The sequence below is a fragment of the Dreissena polymorpha genome, chromosome 2 (assembly GCF_020536995.1).
Source record: "Dreissena polymorpha isolate Duluth1 chromosome 2, UMN_Dpol_1.0, whole genome shotgun sequence".
NCBI lineage: Eukaryota > Metazoa > Mollusca > Bivalvia > Myida > Dreissenidae > Dreissena > Dreissena polymorpha.
This window is the reverse complement of record NC_068356.1, coordinates 31,652,550-31,675,445: the sequence shown is the minus strand read 5'-3', so window position 1 is coordinate 31,675,445 and position 22,896 is coordinate 31,652,550. Positions and strand designations below refer to the sequence as shown.

Sequence of the window (22,896 nt, the reverse complement as noted above, 5' to 3'; positions counted from 1 at the left end):
TAAACAAGATTGCTTAATTGAATAGGCTTATCAAAGAAGATAAGCTTTGCTCGGAAAATTGCTTTTTTGTTTAGTTTTGCATTTACTTGTAGGAACCAATGTCCGGACTGTCAAATAACAAAAACTACAACAACAACCTTTATAGCATATACGCACAATACAATGCTTTTTTTGCCACAAAACAGAAAGTTACGCAATAACATAGGAACGAATGTCCGGGCTGTCAAAAATAATGTTGTCCGGTTTGTTAAATACAATATTCGAGCGAATGTACGCCTTGTCAAAATTAGCTTAGGAACGATTGTCCGTGTGAACGGATGTCCGAATACCGTACGGAACAACATAATTAAAATAAGCATTTTCGTTTAACCACAACGGGGTTAAACATTTTGATATAAAATGCTATACATTGTAGGAACCAATGTCCGGACTGTCAAATAACAAAAACTACAACAACAACCTTTATAGCATATACGCACAATACCATGCTTTTTTTGCCACAAAACAGAAAGTTACGCAATAACATAGGAACGAATATCCGGGCTATATATATACAATAGACAATTGTAGGTAAACTTTCTAAATTAGAAGTATCAGAGACTTTTGCAATTCTAATCATGTAAACCCATATATATATATATATATATATATATATATATATATATATATATATATATATACATGTATACAATCACCAGAGTTCCAATTCTGTACAAATCAGTTCTATATTACATGATAAGCCTGTTGCTAATAAATACTCATAATCTCTTATAAAGAAATTTCATTATACATGTTTAGACAGTTCAATTTCCTCCACGTCCGTTTGTTTCAGTTGGTTATAATAATAATTCAATATTGTCATTCACTCTAAAATACATTTTATTTAATGTAAAAGAAAATTAACATACAATTTAAATAGTGTCATGTACTTCGCGTTTATAGTGCTTTGTCTTATGGTTGATTCAACACCGCTTACACGTTCGACAGTTCATGAAAAATAGCGCACACCAACACACCCATACCTTTGAGAATTATAATCATATAATACTTTTTATTTTATTTTGCGGCTTTTATATATCTTTGTTTTGAGCAATTATCGATGTTAGGTCTTCAGACCACCTTTACTCTGATGTGTTAATGGATTATTCGTATTTGTATAAAGATGATTTTTTTTTAATATTCACTATTTGTACTAGATAGTATGTCGTTGAATTATTATTATGGTTGTTATAATGTTTATTTAAGAAGTATTTATCAATTTATTGACTAAACACATACTGTTATAATGTTATAACCGCCCCGAATGTAAAACATTACAGACAGACAGACAGACAGAATGTTTTATTGACGTAAACTTTACAGTTTTTTGTCATTTACAAAATAGTTACATGTATACAGTCAACTGCTCTACATGATCGATATTCTCAACCATTCGCATAACATAGGAAAAGAAAGTTGTCACGTTCCGCCTCGTTCTGAGATTCGACTCGTCACGTGATATCTAATAATAGCAACAGTGTTCGTATTGTGAAACTGGTCTATTTACTTGAAACTAGAAATATAAATAGATGGCAACTAGGAGAAGTGCAATGAACATGAACCATAACTCTTTTGGCCGCAGTTTTTGAATTATCTCCCTTTATTTGTTTATTTATATATATATATATTTATTTCTTTTTAATTTGAAATTATGTTTAATTTAATTTCATAGTAAATATTTTTAGCTTTAAAATTTTTAATATCTCCCTTTATCTAATTTTACAATAATATTTTAATTTGAACACTGAAGAATTCACTGTAAAATGAATAGATGAGTTTAAGGAAAAATACAGTGATCAAGAACAGGAACTGTTTATTGTCTGCTTTTTTAATTTCCTCCCTTTCTTTCATTTCCATATATTTTATTTTCTACAGCAAACCGCCAACACTATATAACTAATTGATCCTTGAAATATAAATAGATGACACAGGTGCCATGTTTTACAAACAAAATAATGTTGTCATACAAGCAAACATATTTCGGTGGGGATTTGGCACTACTGTGACAAGCTCTTGTTTAAACTTAACTACCAAAGTAGCTGTTGATATGCCACTTAAAAATTATTGAATAAAGCCATTGTGTTTATTTATCATTCTTACATGTAAGAATACCTGAATGAAACCTTCTGTATTTATTTGCACACAAAATGTTTTGTTTAAATTGAACATGGCATCTGTGTCATATTCATCAATTCAAAGGGTGGTGTGCTACCTTTATGGTGTCCAGCATTAACTTGTATACTCTTATCAGAATAAATTCAAGGCTTACATTGTGTCTTACATTCATACTTGATCTGAGCCACACTCTGGGAAACTGGGGCTTAATGCATGTGGGTATAGTGTTGTTCCAGGAAAAACACTTTCCGTGTTAATTGTATTTTTCGTTTAAATGATGTCTCTTCTTACAAAAATCCAGTTTAGATGGAAAGTGTTGTCCCAGATTAGCCTGTGCAGACTGCACATGCTAATCTAGTACAATACTTAACTCACAAGCAATAATCCTCATTTTCCCAGACTGAGGCTAATCTGGGATGACACTTTACACACATGCATTGAGCCCTGGTGTCCCAGAGAGAGGCTAATCTGGGATGACACTTTACACACATGCATTGTGCACAGGCTAATCTGGGATGACACTTTACACACATGCATTGAGCCCTGGTGTCCCAGACTGAGGCTAATCTGGGATGACACTTTACACACATGCATTGAGCCCTGGTGTCCCTGAGAGAGGCTAATCTGGGATGACACTTTACACACGTGCATTGAGCCCTGGTGTCCCTGAGAGAGGCTAATCTGGGATGACACTTTACACACATGCATTGAGCCCTGGTGTCCCTGAGATGCTAATCTGGGATGACACTACACACATGCATTGAGCCCTGGTGTCCCAGAGAGAGGCTAATCTGGGATGACACTTTACACACATGCATTGAGCCATGGTGTCCCTGAGAGAGGCTAATCTGGGATGACACTTTACACACATGCATTGAGCCCTGGTGTCCCAGAGAGAGGCTAATCTGGGATGACACTTTACACACATGCATTGAGCCCTGGTGTCCCTGAGAGAGGCTTATCTGGGATGACACTTTACACACATGCATTGAGCCCTGGTGTCCCAGAGAGAGGCTAATCTGGGATGACACTTTACACACATGCATTGAGCCTTGGTGTCCCAGAGAGAGGCTAATCTGGGATGACACTTTACACACATGCATTGAGCCCTGGTGTCCCAGAGAGAGGCTAATCTGGGATGACACTTTACACACATGCATTGAGCCCTGGTGTCCCAGAGAGAGGCTAATTTTGTTTATGAACAGACTGCACAGGCTGATCTGGGAACGCGTGAATTAAGCCTGGTTTTCCCACAGCAAGGCTTATATAGATCATTTACATTATTTTTTAGCTGCAACACAGAGTCACAACCCGAACCCATTTGGCTTGAAGGACAAGATCAAGAAGGCACCCGCTGGAGGTGGCAACATGTAGGTATCCATGGAAACATGAACATAGCCTTGACAACCATGGTAACACCCTTGAGACCAGTTCACGTGAACTTGTTAACCATATAGCTCGGTCTCAATACCATGATCCAGTAAATTGAGATGAGTAGGAAGATTAGAGGGAATGGTTTAATTGTACTCTACTTCCACATTTGTTTTTCTCCAAAACATAGTTACAGCAGTCGATCTTATAATCCCATATGGCTGGAAGTCCACAAATAACTTTGAGATATATGTAGTTCCACTTAAGGAAATATAATACTTTGTACAAGTATGAAGATCAATAAACTTTATGTAATATGAAATAGTGATTTATGGTAAACTTGATCAAGCAATAACCAATCAATTAATGTGTCTTGTTTTGAGAAAACTGGGCTTAATTCATGTGCATAAAGTGTTGTCCCAGATTAGCCTGTGCAGTCCGCACAGGCTAATCAGGGACGACACTTTCCGCTTTAATGCTATTTTTAGTTTCAAGGAAGTCCCTCCTTACCGAAAATCAAGTTTAGGTGGAAAGTGTCGTCCCTGATTAGCCTGTGTGGACTGCACAGGCTAATCTGGGACGACACTTTACGCACATGCATTATGACCAGCTTTCACGGAACAAGACACTAATAAATTCAATTTAACACACATTTGTGTCAATTTTACTTTTAAATGTTGTTACAAATTCAACTGGTAGCTTTACTCATCTTTCAAAATATTACAAAATTTGTGTTTAACAGATGACAATACTTGTGAAAACACTTGATGGAACAGAAAACCACTTTTACATAACTGATAATTCCATTTGCATATTAACTTAATAAAATGAGTAGCATCATGCAAAAATAGGTCTTATGTGTATCTCTGGACCAGCATGCCAATAAAAGCAGTCTGCTCAGAAGTTACCTTATCCGCCATAAAGTCACACATGGTTTTTGTGGTCTCCTAAGTGGACAAAGTAGCTGTTTACCAGACTGTGCAACTGTGGAGTCTCTATGGTTTTGTTCTATGGAAAACATATGCAAAGAATCAACTGCAGTTCCCAAAAATTACTCAATGGTATTGAACAAAGAATCAAAATCATTATCAATATTCATGAAAGCCATTTTTTACTGTCATGAAATCCATTATTTATTAGAAATTTCTATAGAAAGAGTAATAACAGTTGTATTTTAAAACTCTTGGCATTTATTACCTCTCACCTATAGTTGGTACTCTCTATTTGTCAATTGCCTATGCTTTATTAACTTGTTACCAGTTTGTTTGACACAACTTCTAGCGAAGAAGGTGATTTGGAAATGGAGGACTGGTATTCTACTGCTTCCAGAGCGTCCAGGCTTTCAATGTAATCAGGAATGCTCTGTTTGAATGGCCATGACCTTAAGCTATGACTTTGACCTTTAACCCATGACCTTGACTTTTTCAATTGTTTTGATGCCAGTGACCTTGTTAATAACCTTCTTTTCCTGACATGGAGCCTTTTAACATGTCATGTAAATTTAGACGTTCTCTTAATGTTGATGTGTGTAGTTCTGAGTTATAAGTGAGAAAGAAAACGAAAGGCGTTATGTTAGGTGTTGGTATAAGGGAATACTCTTGTTTCATCCAATGTACTTCATTGAAAAAAAGAGACAATGTTCAAATTAATTGACCTAGATAAAAAAAACAACAATGTATTCATTATATTCAAACAGGAAAACAACATTCCTGACTGAGAAAAATAGTATAAATACCTATTAGTTATTTTACACTCATCAGTCAGGTTTGTAACACTTTTCATCAATAAATAAGCAATAATACGTATTGCCAACATAGTATAACCCTTTACATCATAGATACGTATTTTGACGCATTTGTAGTCCATTTAATAGAAAGTTAAATTTAATTAAAGACCTTTCTTACTAAATCGAAGTTTTTAAGGCTTCATTTCCCACCCTTAGATACTGATGAGCAGCAAGCAGCATAAAACCTGAACAGACTGCTAGTTACTCGCAGGCTGTTCTGGTTTTATGCAGTTTGCACATAGCCATTGTCACTTTGCTTCTGAGTGGGAAAGGGTTAAACTACCATCTAAATTCCAAATCCTGTGTCGTATTAGAAGCGTGTGCACTTTTTGCTTCTTGTGGTCTTGGGTTTGAACCTATGGGCTTGCACATTTTCATATAACATTTTTTTAGTACAAAAAACTATGAAAAAGTTCATTTATAAGTACAGTTGAAACCCAATGGCTCCAACTCGCCGGGACCGACAACAAAAGTTTGAGCCATCAGGAATTCAAGCCAACCAATTTATAATATAGTTATGTTAACTCACATGAATATGCAATAGATTTACATATCCAGTTGAAGAGTTTTCATATTGCCCAAACATTACTTACTACTTTTTATGCCCCCCTTCGAAGAAGAGGGGGTATATTGCTTTGCACATGTCGGTCGGTCTGTCGGTCGGTCGGTCCGTCCACCAGGTGGTTTCCGGATGATAACTCAAGAACGCTTGGGGCTAGGATCATGAAACTTCATAGGTACATTGATCATGACTTGCAGATGACCCCTATTGATTTTGAGGTCACTGGGTCAAAGGTCAAGGTCACGGTGACCCGAAATAGTAAAATGGTTTCCGGATGATAACTCAAGAACGCATACGCCTAGGATCATGAAACTTCATGGGTAGATTGATCATAACTCGCAGATGACCCCTATAGATTTTGAGGTCACTAGGTCAAAGTTCAAGGTCACGGTGACCCGAAATAGTAAAATGGTCTCCGGATGATAACTCACGAACGCATACGCCTAGGATCATGAAACTTCATGGGTATATTGATCATGACTCGCAGATGACCCCTATTGATTTTGATGTCACTAGGTCAAAGGTCAAGGTCACGGTGACCCGAAATAGTAAAATGGTTTTCGGATGATAACTCAAGAACGCATATGCCTAGGATCATGAAACTAAATAGGTAGATTGATCATGACTCGCAGATGACCCCTATTAATTTTGAGGTCACAAGGTCAAAGGTCAAGGTCACGGTGACCCAAAATAGTAAAATGATTTTCGGATGATAACTCAAGAACGCTTTTGCCTAGGATCATGACACTTCATAGGTACATTGATCGTGACTCGCAGATGACCCCTATTGATTTTCAGGTCACTAGGTCAAAGGTCAAGGTCACAGTGACAAAAAACGTGTTCACACAATGGCTGCCACTACAACGGACAGCCCATATGAGGGGCATGCATGTTTTACAAACAGCCCTTGTTGCATTCGAATTAATAAGAACAAAATATGTGCTTAATATTTTTTATAAATAAATAATTTAAAACAGTTACACATACAATAAAACAAATATCATATAATAAATGTATATTATATCAGCACTTATTTACCTAGTACATTTTCAGGCACATGTAAGAAACATCACCAAGAATCATTCCATTAAGTTAAAATTGTATGGGTTGTGATACAGCCGTCCCAGACTTAGTAATATTATCTACAAATGCTAGATTGTATACAAAATAAAATCTTTTACTCAATCAAAAAAGGATTGTGTCTATGGCATGTGTGCAATATGGCGTAACTTTAATCAAACACTCCTACCTGATTACCAGCTGTAATTCGACCCTCGCAAATTCGAGCCATCCGACAGAAATGTTTATAAATAAAGCGCTAAACAATCGGTGCTTCGAGAACAGTTAGAACAAACTGGAAATGCGAGCCAAGCAAGTTCAAGCCATCGGGTTTCGACAGTATAGAGAAAGTAAAGATATTATTATGTGGTAATTCATAAGAAATATGACATATGACCCTTCTTATATTTAAAGATTGTGCCTGTTTGAAGACATTTGAAAAACTTTTCTATAATAAATTTGTGTATTTCCTTTCCTTTGCTCATTTGTGTTTTCCCAATAAAGCTGCAACTTCTGAGTGTTCTTTGCTTATTTTCCATCGTATACAAAAAGAGAAGAAGCCAGTGTTTCCCATGCCATGCACTTCGGAGATTCTACTTATTATTAAGATATTTGGGTACATTTGGTATAATATAATTGGTTTGATATTTTTCAGAAAGAAAAAGAACAAGTTAAACCACTTGTTTGATAAACGGTGAAACATTCTTAAAAATTCTTTTAACTTTTTATTTTTTTTTCATTGATTTGTTATGCATAAAATATAATACTAATGCTTTTTTGTTATTTTGCCAAATAGGAAATACAATAACTAAGCTTTTCGTGTTGATACATAACAACACTCAAACCCTTAGAAAAATTTGATTAAGAACAGTTTGAAAAGAGGTTAGAAATGCATGCAATGCAAGTGGCAACTTGTCTGAACAACCATTCTTTTGCTTCCAACTGGCTTTAATTGCATGGTATTTGACATAGATTTGGGTCCTAGTTCAACTAAATACATTTTCCTTATGCTAGTAACACACTTTAATTTTTGCCTTAGTTCTTACTAATCGTAAATTAATAAAACAAAAAAAGAAATACAAAATTTTAATTTTAATTTTTATTTTAATCTTAATAGAAACCGGTCAGTAAAATCATTCTGATTCAACAGTCGTAATTAATTTCTCTTAAAATAATTCAAGCTTTCTCTCATCAATGTCTTTGTTGTGCCTCTAAGAAATAAAACAGAATTACCTGTGAAGTTCAAGAAACAATATACCTATTATTTGAGCGGCATCATGCCCAATGCGTCTTATGCTTTATGCCAGCAGCATAGCTGCAGACTAGCAAGGGCATTTGCTCAGTCTGGTCAGGAGCTACCCTGTCTGCTATAAAGTGAACCTTATTGTGGGAAAACGTGGCTAAATGCATGTGCCTAGAGTGGAGTCCCAGATAAGCCTGTGAAATCTACACAAGCTTGTCATGCACAACACTTTGGGCCTGAATTGGATTTTCATATAGGGAAGACATCATTTGAATGAAAAATTACATAAAAGAGGAAAGCATCGTCACGCATTAGCCTATGCTTACTACCCTTGCTAATCTGGGACGACACTATGCATATGTGTCTTGTTCTGAGAAAACTGGGCTTAATGCTTGTGCGTAAAGTGCCCTCCCAGATTAGCCTCTGCAGTCAGCACAAGCTTATCAGGGACGACACTTTCCGCTTTTATGGTATTTTTAGTTTGAAGGAAGTCCCTTCTTACCGAAAATCAAGTTTAAGCGGAAAGTGTCGTCCCTGATTAGCCTGTGCTGACTGCACAGGCTAATCTGGGACGGCACTTTACGCACATGCATTATGCCCAGTTTTGTCGGAACAAGACACATATGCATAAAGCCCTATTTTCCCAGAGCAAGGCTCCAATAAAGTATGAAAATTCACACATGCCTCTATGGTCTCATCAGGCCCAGCAGTCCGAGCGTGGTGCCATTGGAGAAGGAGAACAGTGAGATCCCAGCCGCCCCCTGGACCATCAACGCGGAGAAAGGGGGCGTGGCAGACGAGCCTCGCAAGTTTGACTCCACTGGCATGTTCCACTGGTGTCCAGGACGACACATTGATGAGGCTATCTTGGTAAGGTTTAGTATTTTTTGTGTACTGGTCATCAAATAGTGTTAAGTTATAACTAACTCAAACTTAGCCTGGCTAAGCTTAGTCAAGGGATTTACCCACAACCAAGTGTTCAGACTCATGCCGGTCACTTTGCTCTACTTGAGTCCAAGGAAGTGGCAGAAGCTATTTCATTACCGATCCCTACACATAGTACAAACAGACAGTTTTAGCTTGTTTGTTTTAAATTTAAGTCCTGTAGGTGAACCCTATAGATAGGTGTCTTGTCAGGTATATGTCATACCTGGGCTCCTGGTTTGTACCTACAACAACCTTGTAATGAAGCAGATAAAAGGGGTTGTATGGATGTCCTAGTATTGAGGAATTTTGTCAATTGTATATTGCAAATTAATGCTAAGCAGCATTTGAATATGTTTATATCATGGATTTGTGCATTAATATTTTGTATGAATGTGTTTTTATGGCATTCATGAACAAAATAGTATACAGGCTGGATTATTTATAAAAGAAAATTGTAAGAATAAAAAAAAGGAAAATTGAGAGCAATGTCTTCATTGTCCAATATTGTAGAAACTGTATTTCCATACACAAATGACCTATGATTTTCAATACCAGGATGGCAAATGACATCATGGTGTCCGATACAAGGATGGCAAATTATATTACTGTTTCAAATACAAGGATTCCATATAACATCATTGTTTCCAATGCGAGGATCACCAATGATCTAATTTTTCCCATACTAGGATCGCAACAAAGCAGCCATGACCGTACTATGCAACCACGTGGTCGTCTGCCTGTTTGCAGACGCAAACTCCCCACTGATTGGCCTGCGCAATCTTGTGATGCCGTTGCGCGCAAGCAATTTCCACTTCAATGAGCTAAAGCATGTCATTATTGTCGGCAATCTGGACTACTTGCATAGAGAGTGGAAAACCATCCAGAACTTTCCGAAAGTTATGATATTGCCAGTAAGTTGTTTGGGTATCTTTATTTCCTTTATGTTGGTTGTAAAGATTGTTGTTTACCTTGGAAGATAGAGTATCGTCCACTGTGTTTATAGTTGCCATGAATTGTGTGCATTGTTGTTATCCTTTTGTCACATATTTCTCCATCAAATGAGCTTCGTTTTGGGAAAATTGGGCTTAATGCATGTACGTAAAAAGTCATTTCAGAGTAGCCTGTTGAGTCCGCATATTCCTATCAGGAACAACTGTGCTGCTTTTATGGAATTTGTTGTTCATAGGAGGTCTTTACTTAACAAAAATCCAAAGGTTCATATGATCATTGGTTAGGTATATAGTTCACTTTTGTTCTATATGTATGGATTGCATATCACTTCCAGTGTTTAAAATTGCATGAGAGATCATTTATTAACTGATACTGTGAAACCATTATTAATCGTCAGGCATTAATATTCATAAATTTCGTCAGTCGACCGATCGGCGAATTTAAGATCCTAACGAACAATCATGCTCTATGTTTGAACAAAAACAAACACTAAGTTTAACAATATTTAAAAACTTTACCGTAGACATGAGGCATTAAATTCCAACATAATCCATGCACACATTCACTGCTGTTTCGTAATCAAGATTACTCCGGTTTTGACACAAAGGGATGTAGATTACACAAGGTACTTAACTGACACGTGACACTTCTTTAAAACGCGTGTGCAGTACAGCTGTATCGAATGCGTTGACTTCGTTTATGTAGAATGGTAATGAATTAGCGCTAATTGTTTATAACTTTATTACCCATTAGGTGCATTGTGTTTTTCAGGGGTGTTGCATATTAGCCATCACGCAGCGAATGCCGATGTAAGACAATAAACCAAATGAAAAGATGACGATGTGTGATCAACATGCGTATTTATCACAAATTAATAAAGAATATTTTAATTGCTGTTTGTTGTTTGATTGTTTGCGTTTAGCTTCACTTATTAATATTTTATATGTATCAATTTATTTATTTTAAAATTATTGACATTATTGATATATATACTGGTAGTTTACTTTTTAAGAACAAACACACACATAGAGTTTATAAATTTGTTCGCACCTTCCCTAATTGGTGCCGATAAAGGTACGATTGTTATCAGTATGGCAATTATAATAATAGAATAAGACTAATTGGCAATTGGCTTCGTTTTTACAAACACTCGTTAACGGTTATTCGATCCCACTTGTCCGCTTATCATAACAATGAACGTGTGAATGGCATATATTAAGAGGTTCCATTACTGTCCCTTGATAACAAATGACTAGTTAATTGGCATGATTCTCAAGTGTGTTCCCGCATTCGTACCACGATTTTTCGCAACTGCGATTGATCGCGAATATGTATTATACACAAATCGGATATTAACTGACGCTTTTTTTTTAAATTCAAAATCAGAAATCGGCGAATTTAAGTGCTGACGAAAACGTCATTTTTATAAAAATGACGAAATTTTGTGCTGTCGAAAATAAATGGTTTCACAGTATGTTCTATTGTTTGCCTTGCATTGTCTGTCATTTGATTTGTGAAATGCAAGCTCCTGGATTGAATTTCAACATCAAATTAGAAATCAAACTGTAGAGAGAAGTAAATAGATTGTCTATATTCCTGCAAAGTTGGATGCATTACATATTGCTCTTGTCTGTCTGTCCATTTTGTTCAATATAGTCTTGTTAAAACTACATTATTTATCATGCTATTTTAAAATCACTTGCTGCAATAAACTTGATTGATCATTGCGTGGATACAAGGTATTATATAGCCATACCAAAACACGGTAAAGGTTACTGAAATGGAGCAGGGCCACCTGTTTCATGGAAAATAGTTGTATGATGAAGTTTGTACATTGTATGTGACTTAATTGTGCTGTTTCCACTTAAGTACTTATATTCCAGCATCCCTTTTTTCTTTGTTAAATAATGTGATGCTAATACCATGTTACTGTATAAAATCATCAGTAGCCAATAAAAAAATATGTTGGGTATGCCTGTATTTATGAAAAAGAGTCAAAAAAGGATGGGCATAACAATGGAATGGGGCCACATATTTTAAAGGCATGTGCTTAAAAATGTTAGGGGCTCCCCTGCCATTCTGCTTTACCTTGATCCCTAGGATTTTATTCTTATATGAGTGGAAGTTAATTGAACTTTCAAATTTGAAATGTCGCATCAAAACTGTGGAACTAAAATTCAACATCATTGCTTGTGTTCATAAATTACTTAATAAATTTGCAATTCACAGCTTGGAAGAGACGAGGTAAAATTTTGTGCAATTTCATTTTTTCATTTTCTTGCAAGTATTAAAAGAGTGCATGTTTTTAATGTATGTATGTACATGTATGTATAATGAGTAATAACATATTGATTGTTTTCAATACAGAGAGATAAAATTCAATTGTATATATTTATTTGTTATTTCTTAAATTTTCAAAGAAGGCATTAAGGACTGCACTTGTCCGTCTGTCAGTATGTCGCGAAGCTTAAGTTTTCAACTATTTTTTTACTACTACATGCATGTGGTTGTTACTCAAACTAATACTTGAATGACCATAATGTGTAGATTATCACAAAAACTGAAATTTTGCTGCAAGAGTTATGGCTCTTTTTCTTTAAGTTTTTGTCCACTGAATAATATACAGTGTCTTTGTCTGTGCCGAAAGATGGGTTGTTGGGCAATCAGCGTCTGTGACACATGTCTAGTTTATAGGTATTCTTGTGAAAAAAAAAGTCAAATAGAGTTATGCATTTAAAAAGTTAAATGTGTTTGTATGAATCAATATATGACCTTTTTAGCTCACCTGAGCACAATGTGCTCATGGTGAGTTTTTGTGATCGTCTTTTGTCCGTCGTGCGTTGTGCGGCGTTAACATTTGCCTTGTTAACACTCTAGAGGCCAAATTTATTGTCCAATCTTCATGAAATTATGTCAGAAGATTGGTCTCAATGATATCTTGGATTAGTTTGAAAATTGTTACATTTGCTTGAAAAACATGGCTGCCAAGGGGCGGAGCATATTTCCTTATATGGCTATAGTAAAATCTTGTTAACACTCTAGAGGCCACATTTATTGTCCAATCTTCATGAAACTTGGTCAGAAGATTCACCCCAATAAAATCTTGGACTAGTTTAAAATTATGCCAGTTGGTTGAAAAACATGGCCGCCAGGGGGCGGGGCATTTTTCCTTATATGGCTATAGTAAAACCTTGTGAACACTCTAGAGGCCACATTTATTTTCCGATCTTCATGAAACTTGGTCAGAAGATTTGCCCTTATGATATATTGGATGAGTTTGAAAATGGTTTTGGTTGCTTTAAAAACATGTCCTCCAGGGGGCGGGGCATTTTGCCTAATATGACTATATATGGCTTTGGTAAAACCCTATTAACACTCTAGAGGCCACATATATTGTCCGATCATCATGAAACTTGGTCAGACGATTTGTCCCAATGATATCTTGTATGCGTTCGAAAATGGTTCCAGCTGGTGGAAAAACATGGCCGCCAAGGGGGCGTGGCATTTTTCCTTATATAGCTATAGTAAAACCTTGTTAACACTCTAGAAGCCACATTTATTGTTTGATCATCACGAAACTTGGTCAGAAGATTCCCAATGACATCTTGGACAAATTGGAAAAGGGTTCCATTTGCTTGAAAAATATGGCCACAAGGGGGCGGGGCATTTTTCCTTATATGGCTTCATGAATCTTCATGAAACTTTGTCAGAATATTTGTTTAAATGATATCTTGGATGTTTATGAAAATGGTTCTGGTCTTTGGAAAAATGTGGCTGCCAGGGTGTTCACTAGTCATTAAAGTTGGTTAGAACATTTGTTCTAATTACATCTTGGGCTGCACAGAACAGGTCAGTTCCTTGGAATCTCAGATGAGCGTCGTTGAGCCTTTCAGGCCCTCTTGTTTCTACATACCATAATTTAAAACTCCATTATGATAAATATTTACTAAAACATGAACATACACTTTTTGTAATATGCACTTCAGAACATATTTTTACTTGTTTCTATGTATAATGTTTATTAAACTGTAGTCAAATTCTTGTCAGTCATGACTCTATAATATCTTGTAGATGTAACACTACTTTTCACCCTTTCCTGTGCGACCTACAACTATAGTTCATGTTAGCTTCTTCTATGCATTAGTAGTTAATCATTTTTATGTTCATTCCATGGACACTAAGTCTAATATATATACTAGAGTAGCATATTTCATAATTGAATTCCATTTTCATTACAAGCCACTTTGTCCATAAAAATGAGTTTATTAAAAAATTGACAGGAAAATATTGGTGATTTCAGAACATATTGTGTAAAAAGTTAGTATGTTTTTTTAATCAAACATGCTTAACAGAAGTTTTAATTACAATTTCTCTTAAGATTTCATTTTCAGTTCAATCTTTTATCCTGCCCCACTCGGTGGAACTAAAAGGTGTTAACAAGAAAAGAAATATTAACTCATGAGCATTGTTCTGGGAACACTGGGCTTAATGCATGTTTGTAAAGGTATTTCCAGATGTGCATTCCCCTAAGGCTAATCAGGGACAGCACTTTCCACATACACTGGATTTTTGTTCAGAACAGACCTTAAAGCAAAAAAGCTGTGCGGGCTGCACAGGCTAATCTGGGATGACATTTTATGCACATGCATGAAACTGAAACAGCTCGTTTCATTCAACAGCAAAAAGGTGTTAACGAGAAAATATTCATAATATTAATGCATGATCTGCTCTCACATATTTCAGGGTTCCCCCCTGAACCGTGCAAACCTGCGTGCCGTGAACATCAACCTGTGTGACATGTGTGTGATCCTCTCTGCCAAGGACCGTAACCTTGACGACCCTCACCTCGTGGATAAGGAGGCCATTTTGTGCTCCCTCAACATCAAGGCCATGACCTTTGATGACAGTGTGGGGCTCATACAGGCATCGTCACCCGGTAACCTGGGAAACGTCGGTGAGTGGCAAAAAATGGATAACTGCTGGAGTCTGATTAAGCTGAATTCTGGGAAAAGTGGGCTTAACCCTTTGCATGCTGGGTAATTTGTCGTCTGCTAAAATGTCGTCTGCAGAATTTCTAAAATTAGCATTTTCTTCGATTTTTTTTCAAAGAATACTATCAGAATAGCAAACAGTTTGGATCCAGATGAGACGCCACGTTCTGTGGCGTCTCATCTGGATCCAAACTGTTTGCAAAGGCCTTCACAACTCGGTTCCCGCACTGTAAGGGTTAATTCATCTGACACTTTCTACCTTATCTTTAAGGAGAGACTTCCTTGAAACATAAAAATACCATAGAAGCAGAAAGTGTTGTCCCAGATTAGCCTGTGATTACTGCATAGGCTCTTCTGGGATGACACTATAAGGCATGCTTTAAGGCCAATTTTTCCAGAACAAGGACAGATTGGTTATTAATGTTCTCAATATCAAACTAAATGATAAGACCAATCACATTGCATGATTTGATTATCACGAGTATACAAAAATACAAAAGTAATTTATTGGCTGCTTAAATATATTTTGGCAATAAACCTAAATTTTGGACCTTGGACCTTTACATACAAAATGAAAAATCATAATTATTTAAGTTTCATCTTCAATGCAAATAGTTTTACACATAATTATTTGGCCCTAAAAAGAAATATTACTGCTCAATCACAAGTGAATTGAAATGGTGAAATCAAAATGCTTATATAATTGTTATATATATATGTTGTACAGAGTTCCTGCCACCTGGATTCATGCAGGTTACCAGTCCATCTAAGACGTCCAGACGAGGGTCAGCTTGTGGCTCCAATGTGCCTCTTATCACAGAGCTAGGTGAGTGAAAGGAAATATCACAGAGATAGGTGAGTGAAAGGAAATATCACAGAGCTAGGTGAGTGAAAGGAAATATCACAGAGCTAGGTGAGTGAAAGGAAATATCACAGAGCTAGGTGAGTGAAAGGAAATATCACAGAGCTAGGTAAGTGAACGGAAATATCACAGAGCTAGGTAAGTGAACGGAAATATCACAGAAATAGGTGAGTGAAAGAAAATATCACAGCTAGGTGAGTGAAGGGAAATATCACAGAAATAGGTGAGAGAAAGGAAATATCACAGCTAGGTGAGTGAAGGAAAATATCACAGAAATAGGCGAGAGAAAGGAAATATCACAGCTAGGTGAGTGAAGGGAAATATCACAGAAATAGGTGAGTGAAAGGAAATGTCACAGAGTGAGGTGAGTGAAGGGAAAGAACACAGAGCTAGGTGAGTGAAAGGAAATATCACAAGGTGAAATGAATGAAATGAAATATCACACAGTGATTTGTGTGAAAGGAAATATTATAGAGTTAGGTTAGTAAAGGAAGATGTCACAGAGCTTAGTGAGTAAAGGGAAATATCACAGAGTTAAGTGAGCGAATGAAGATATCACAGAACTAGGTTAGCAAATGGAAATATCACAGAGTGAGGTGAGTGAAATGAAATATCACAGGGTTACTTGAATGAAGGAATATATCACAGAGCTAAGTAAGTTAAGGTAAATATCACAGAGTAAGGTGAGTGAAGGAAGATATCACAGAGCTTGGTGAGTAAAGGGAAATATCACAGAGTTAGGTGAGCGAAAAAAGCTATCATAGAGCTAGGTGAGTTAAGGAAAATATCACAGATAAAGGTGAGTGAAGGAAGATATCACTGAGCTAGGTGAGTAAAGCGAAATATCACAAGCAAGGTGAATGAAGGAATATATCATAGAGCAATGCAAGTAAATGGAACTATCACAATGCTAGGTGATAAAAGGGAAAAATCACAGAGCAACATGTAGGTGAGTAAAAGGAAATAACCTTTGTGTAGGTTATTGAAGTGAGAACTCACAGAGCTAGATGAGTGTAGATAAATATCACAGAGCTAGGTAATCGTAGGAAAATATCACAGAGCTAGGTAATTGTAGGAAAATATTTCATAGCTAAATGATCAAGGGGAAATATCACAGAGGTAGGTGAGTTAAGGGAAATACCATAGACCTAGATGAGTGTAGGGAAATATCACAGAGCTAGGTAAGTCAATTGAAATATCACAGAGCTATGTTATTGACACGATATATCACAGATCAAGATAAATGAAAGGAAATATCACAGAGCTAGGTGAGTGTAGGAAAATATCTCAGAGTTAGGTGAGTGTAGGGGAATATCACAGAGCTTGGTGAGTGTAGGTAAATAATACAGAGTTAGGTGAGTGAAGGGAAATATCACAGAGCTTGATAATTATTGTAAAATATCTCAGAGCTTGGTGATGAAAGGAAAATACCTCAGAGCTATGTGATTAAAGTGAAATATCACAGAGCTAGGTGAGAACATAGAAATATCACAGAGCTTGGTGAGTCAAGAGAAATATCACAGAGATATGTAATTGTATGGAAATATTACAGAGCTAGGTTAGAGCAGGTAAATATCACAGAGTTACCTGAGTGAATGGAAATACCACAGAGCTAGGTGAGTGTAGGTAAGTACTACAGAGTTAGGTGAGTAAAGAGAAATATAACAGAGCTTGGTAATTGTAGGAAATTATCTCAGAGCTAGGTGATTAAAGGGTAATCACAGAGCTTGGTGAGTGAAAAGAATATCAAAGAGCTTAATAAGTGTAGGGAAATATCACAGAGCTTTGTGGGTGTATGGAAATATTACAGAGCTAGGTGAGTGTAGGGAAATATCACAGAGCTATGTGAGTAAAGAGAAATATCACAGAGACAGGTGAATAAATGGAAATATCATAGAGCTATATGTGTGAGATATCACAGAGCTGGGTGAGTAAAAGGAGATATCACAGAGATATGTAATTGAATAAGATATCACAGAGCTAGGTGATTTAAGGAAGATATCACAGAGCTAGGTGAGTACAGGGAGATATCACGAACTAGGTGACTTAAGGGAAATATCAGTTGACATGTGGCGCTTGTCTCAGTGAATGTGTTTTGACGTGGAAATGAAATTGGCCATGCATACACAATAATAATACACAAAGTACACAATATTTAGGTAGTGACATGTGTCCATTAAACAATTATAAGTGCATGTACATCTATTGTATGCGATAATGAAAGCATGAGTGCTTGATTTCTAAATCAGTCTGTGAAACATTCATAGATATGAACTGCTCTCTGAGAAAACTGGGCTTAATGCAAGTGTGTTATGTGTTGTCCCAGATTAGCTGCTCAGTCTGCACAGGCTAATCAAGGACAACACTTTCCTCATTTATGTTTTTTTCTCTTAAAAGGCAGAAAGTGTCGTCTCTGATGAGCCTGTGTAAACTGCACAGACGAATAAGAGATCAAACTTTAAGCACATACATTAAGCCTGGTTTACGCAGCGCAACTCATATCTATATTAGAAAAGTATTCACTCAAACAACAATCTTATTTCAGCCAACGATTCTAACGTGCAGTTTTTGGACCAAGATGATGAAGATGATCCTGACACACAGCTGTACATGACGCAGCCGTTTGCGTGTGGGACAGCCTTCGCTGTCAGCGTCCTGGACTCCTTAATGAGCACGGTATGTGGGGGATAATTGCAGCAGCATCCTTCTGTTGTGTCAATGTATGTCTTATGTTCTTATAAGAAAATGTTATACTTGTCTACTCTCTTTAAATTTATTTGACTGGTCTCAAACAGGTATTGGTTAATCAGTTTTAATGATAGAGAAATAGGTTTATAATTTTTGATTTAGACATTGCTTGCAGAAAGAAAAATATGTAACTGATATTAAAGTGATGTATAACTTTAATTATAATATCTGTGTAAATTGATCAGATATTGGCCACACCTGTACATTGTGGAATATAAATGTTTAGAAAGAAAAATACTACATGTATGTAAACTTTGTTTTTAGTCCATTACTTTAAACAATACAATACTTTCCTTATTTTACTGAGTGTTTAAAATATTGCAATATGTTTCTTGTGAATTTTATAATTAATACAATTATTCCAGATTGTTGTAATATTGCAGCAAATTCATGAAAATTACAATTAAACTTTCTACAGAGTGTTTGTAAATATTACAACAAATTCATTATCCAGAGTTACTTCAACGACAACGCTCTGACCCTGATACGGACCCTGATCACAGGCGGGGCCACCCCAGAGCTGGAGCAGATACTTGCAGAGGGGGCGGGCATGAGGGGAGGCTACTGCACCCCTGCCGTCCTCGCCAATAGGGACAGGTGTAGAGTGGCGCAGGTGTCCTTGTATGACGGACCCTTTGCAGAGTTTGGGGTCAGTTGGGTTCATTCTGTTTGGGCACTAATGCATTGTTTGAATTTGCGAGCACGAGTTTCTGTATTTTTCTCTCAAAGTCTCCATTTAAATTTATTAGCAAAGTCATTAATTTGCATCGTTATGTAGATGAAAGTAAAACCTAAAGTAAAAACAGACAATAATAATTATTAAAAATAATCATGACTTAAAATAGAATTGCAATATTTGTTCGCTATTGTTCATGTTTTGGCTAATAGGAAAAAACAACATCCCACTTTAACAATAGGCTATTCAATCATAAATTTGCACCGATACCATTTATAGAAATACAATTGCATTACAACTTATGTTTTGGGATAAGAGAAGCATATGTATGTATGGTAATATTCAGGTAGACACCATTTATTATGGCCCCCTTCGAAGAAGAGGGGGTATATTGTTTTGCACATGTCGGTAGGTCGGTCCGTCTGTCCGCCAGATGGTTTCCGGATGATAACTCAAGAACACTTAGGCCTAGGATCATGAAACTTCATAGGTACATTGATCATGACTGGCAAATGACCCCTATTGATTTTTAGGTCACTAGGTCAAAGGTCAAGGTCACGGTGACTCGAAACAGTAAAATGGTTTCTGGATGATAACTCAAGAACGCTTACGCCTAAGATCATCAAACTTCATAGGTACATTGATCATGACTGGCAGAAGAGGGGGTATATTGTTTTGCACATGTCGGTAGGTCGGTCCGTCCGTCCGTCCACCAGATGGTTTCCGGGTCACTAGGTCAAAGGTCAAGGTCACAGTGACTCGAAATAGTAAATTGGTTGCCGGATGATAACTCAAGAACACTTACGCCTAGGATCATGAAACTTCTTAGGTACATTGATCATGACTCGCAGATGACCCCTATTGATTTTCAGGTCACTAGGTCCAAGGTCAAGGTCATGGTGACTCGAAACAGAAAAATGGTTTCCGGATGATAACTCATGAATGCTTACGCCTAGGATCATCAAACTTCATAGGTACATTGATCATGACTAGCAGGTGACAGCTATTAATGTTCAGGTCACTAGGTCAAAGGTCAAGGTCACAGTGACTGGACACAGTAAAATGGTTTCCGGATGATAACTCAAGAAAGCTTACGCTTAGGATCATCAAACTGCATAGGTACATTGATCATGACTAGCAGGTGACAGCTATTAATTCTCAGGTCACTAGGTCAAAGGTCAAGGTCACAGTGAATCGAAACAGTAAAATGGTAACCTGATGATAACTCAAGAATAATTAGGCCTAGGATCATGAAACTTCATAGGTTCATTGATCATGACTTGCAGATGATCCCTATTGATTTTCAAATCACTAGGTCAAAGGTCAATTCACAGTAACAAAAAACGTATTCACACAATGGCTGCCACTACAACTGAAAGCACATATGGGGGGCATGCATGTTTTACAAACAGCCTTGTTTCAATAGTTTTAGTGAGGAAACAAATCTGTGAATATTAAGAAAAATAAACACACGCCAAAAAAACAGTTCTATAGTTTAAAGATCCAATATTAAATTAAGCCACCTTTTGAAAAAGTGGGGTATGCACCTGTCCATTGGTCAGTTGGTTGTGTGATTGGTAGGTCTGTCATTAGGCCAAGAAGCATATTAATGTTGAGGTCAACCTGTCTAAGATGAAGGTCATAGGTGCTTGTTACTAAAAAACCATTTATACAAGAATTATCCAGAGTTTAGTTTGAACTACAAATTGTGGTAGTGGGTATGTTGGTATTCTGAAGGATATGAAGGCAACAACCTTGAGGTCAGGTCAAGGAGCTTGTAACATGAAAACTAGGATCAATTAACCCTTTCCCACTTAGAAGTAAAGTGAAATGGCTTTGTGCAAATAGCATAAAATCAGAACAGCTTGCGAGTAACTCGCAGTCTGTTCAGGTTTTATGCTGTTTGCTGCTCATCGGTATCTTTGGGTTGGAAATGAAACCTTTAAAACATAAATCTAGTAAGAAAGGTATTTAATATTACTTTCTAAGGGACTACACAAACATCAAAATATCTAAATGGTAAAGGGTTAATTAAATGTGTAAAGTGGCTAGTCTTGACTAGTGTTTTTAAGATCAAGTGATCAATACTCATGGTCAGAGGGGCATAAACTATTTTTTATTTAACTCTCTTAAATAAGTTCACATAATGGATTACTTAAGCGCAAATCTGTGGCATGCTGTGATGATAAAGCTAGTTGATGTTGTCGGTTAAATATATTATAACTAATGGTTATATGCTTTTAGTAGTATAACTATAGTATATATGCAATGCAATTTAATTGATAATCAATAAGTCTACGTTGTTTTTTAGGAAGGGGGTACGTACGGAGCCCTGTTTATTCACGCGCTACGACACCAGGGCATCCTGTGTATTGGTCTGTACCGGTTCCGGGACACAACCTCCAATGAGAAGAGTCCCTCGTCAAAGCGCTACGTGATCACAAACCCACCTGAGGACTTCAAGTTGCTACCAACTGACCAGGTACTATGGCTTCTGGGACAGATAAACTTCTCACGTTTTTTTTTAATGTATTTTATTGTTTTCAGCACTTTTAAGATTTTTACTATTTATTACTTTTTAGGCACTGATAATGTCTCCTCTTATATATTAAAACATTTCAGCAAATGTTTATTGTATTTTGTTGTTAGAAATTTATTGCCAAGCATCTCTACTGCACATTAGCTAGTGCACTTAATAGCGGAATCTAACACACTCTGGGTTCTGAGAATCATACACATGAAGGCAATGCATGTTTTAATACTGGTACATACCAACTAAACTCAGCATGTCAGATGATAGATCAAAATAATATATATTAAAGAGCGTTTTTTATTCACACATTGTTAGTTTAAAATTCAAAAACCCAAACAGTTTAATAAAACTAAATGCAAAGTAGCAAATGTTTCTACATATGGCACTAGGTTTATTTTTTGCTCAGAGTTTGTCTATAGCTGTTAGCTAGAGTAACACATTAGGCAATTAACATCTTAATATCTACATTCTGGCTTTTAAGGAGAAACTTCTTTTATAAGTTGCAAATGTCATATAAAGGGGGTTGGGGTGGAGTGAGGGGCGGATTTTATGAGGAAACGTGTTACACCATAACCTGCATGTTGTTAAGTTATATTTAATAATTCAATTGAGTTTGCCAATATTTCAATAAAATGGTTCCATCAGGCCTCACTACCAGCAGAGCATCTCTAATTATTATCTTTTAGCACATTTTATAGGGCAAGTTACCAATGTGCATCTCGGAATTATATAAAAACTGCAGAACAGCCACAAAATACATGATTTCAGTCAGACTACAAAAATGTTCTAGTTTTTATTGATTTTAATTTGCAGACTGCTTGATTGGCAAATAATTGTGAATTACTTAATAACGTTAATAGTCCCAGCAACATAATAAATACCTTGTTTTGTTGCCTATATGTTTCAGGTCATTTGTTTTCAATATTCAATAAACATATTTATTAACATTTTTGTTGAAAAAGGTGCAAAATAAGAAATCTGGATATCTATAACCTAATCATCTTTATCTAATCCTGTTGATCAAACAATATAA

The 22,896-nt window shown here is 36.4% G+C and overlaps 1 protein-coding gene across 1 annotated transcript in view; it reads left to right on the top strand.

The window, feature by feature from the left end:
- The window catches only part of LOC127866491 (calcium-activated potassium channel slowpoke-like), an 87,320-nt gene that overhangs the window by 52,087 nt on the left and 12,337 nt on the right, over positions 1-22,896 (top strand). Inside the window, exons 16-23 of the mRNA XM_052407038.1 lie at positions 3,446-3,524; positions 8,877-9,045; positions 9,789-10,013; positions 14,797-15,007; positions 15,772-15,870; positions 18,452-18,582; positions 19,109-19,303; positions 21,642-21,812. Of these exons, the coding sequence (XP_052262998.1) occupies positions 3,446-3,524; positions 8,877-9,045; positions 9,789-10,013; positions 14,797-15,007; positions 15,772-15,870; positions 18,452-18,582; positions 19,109-19,303; positions 21,642-21,812 (1,280 nt within the window). The remainder of the gene's footprint in view (positions 1-3,445; positions 3,525-8,876; positions 9,046-9,788; positions 10,014-14,796; positions 15,008-15,771; positions 15,871-18,451; positions 18,583-19,108; positions 19,304-21,641; positions 21,813-22,896) is intronic.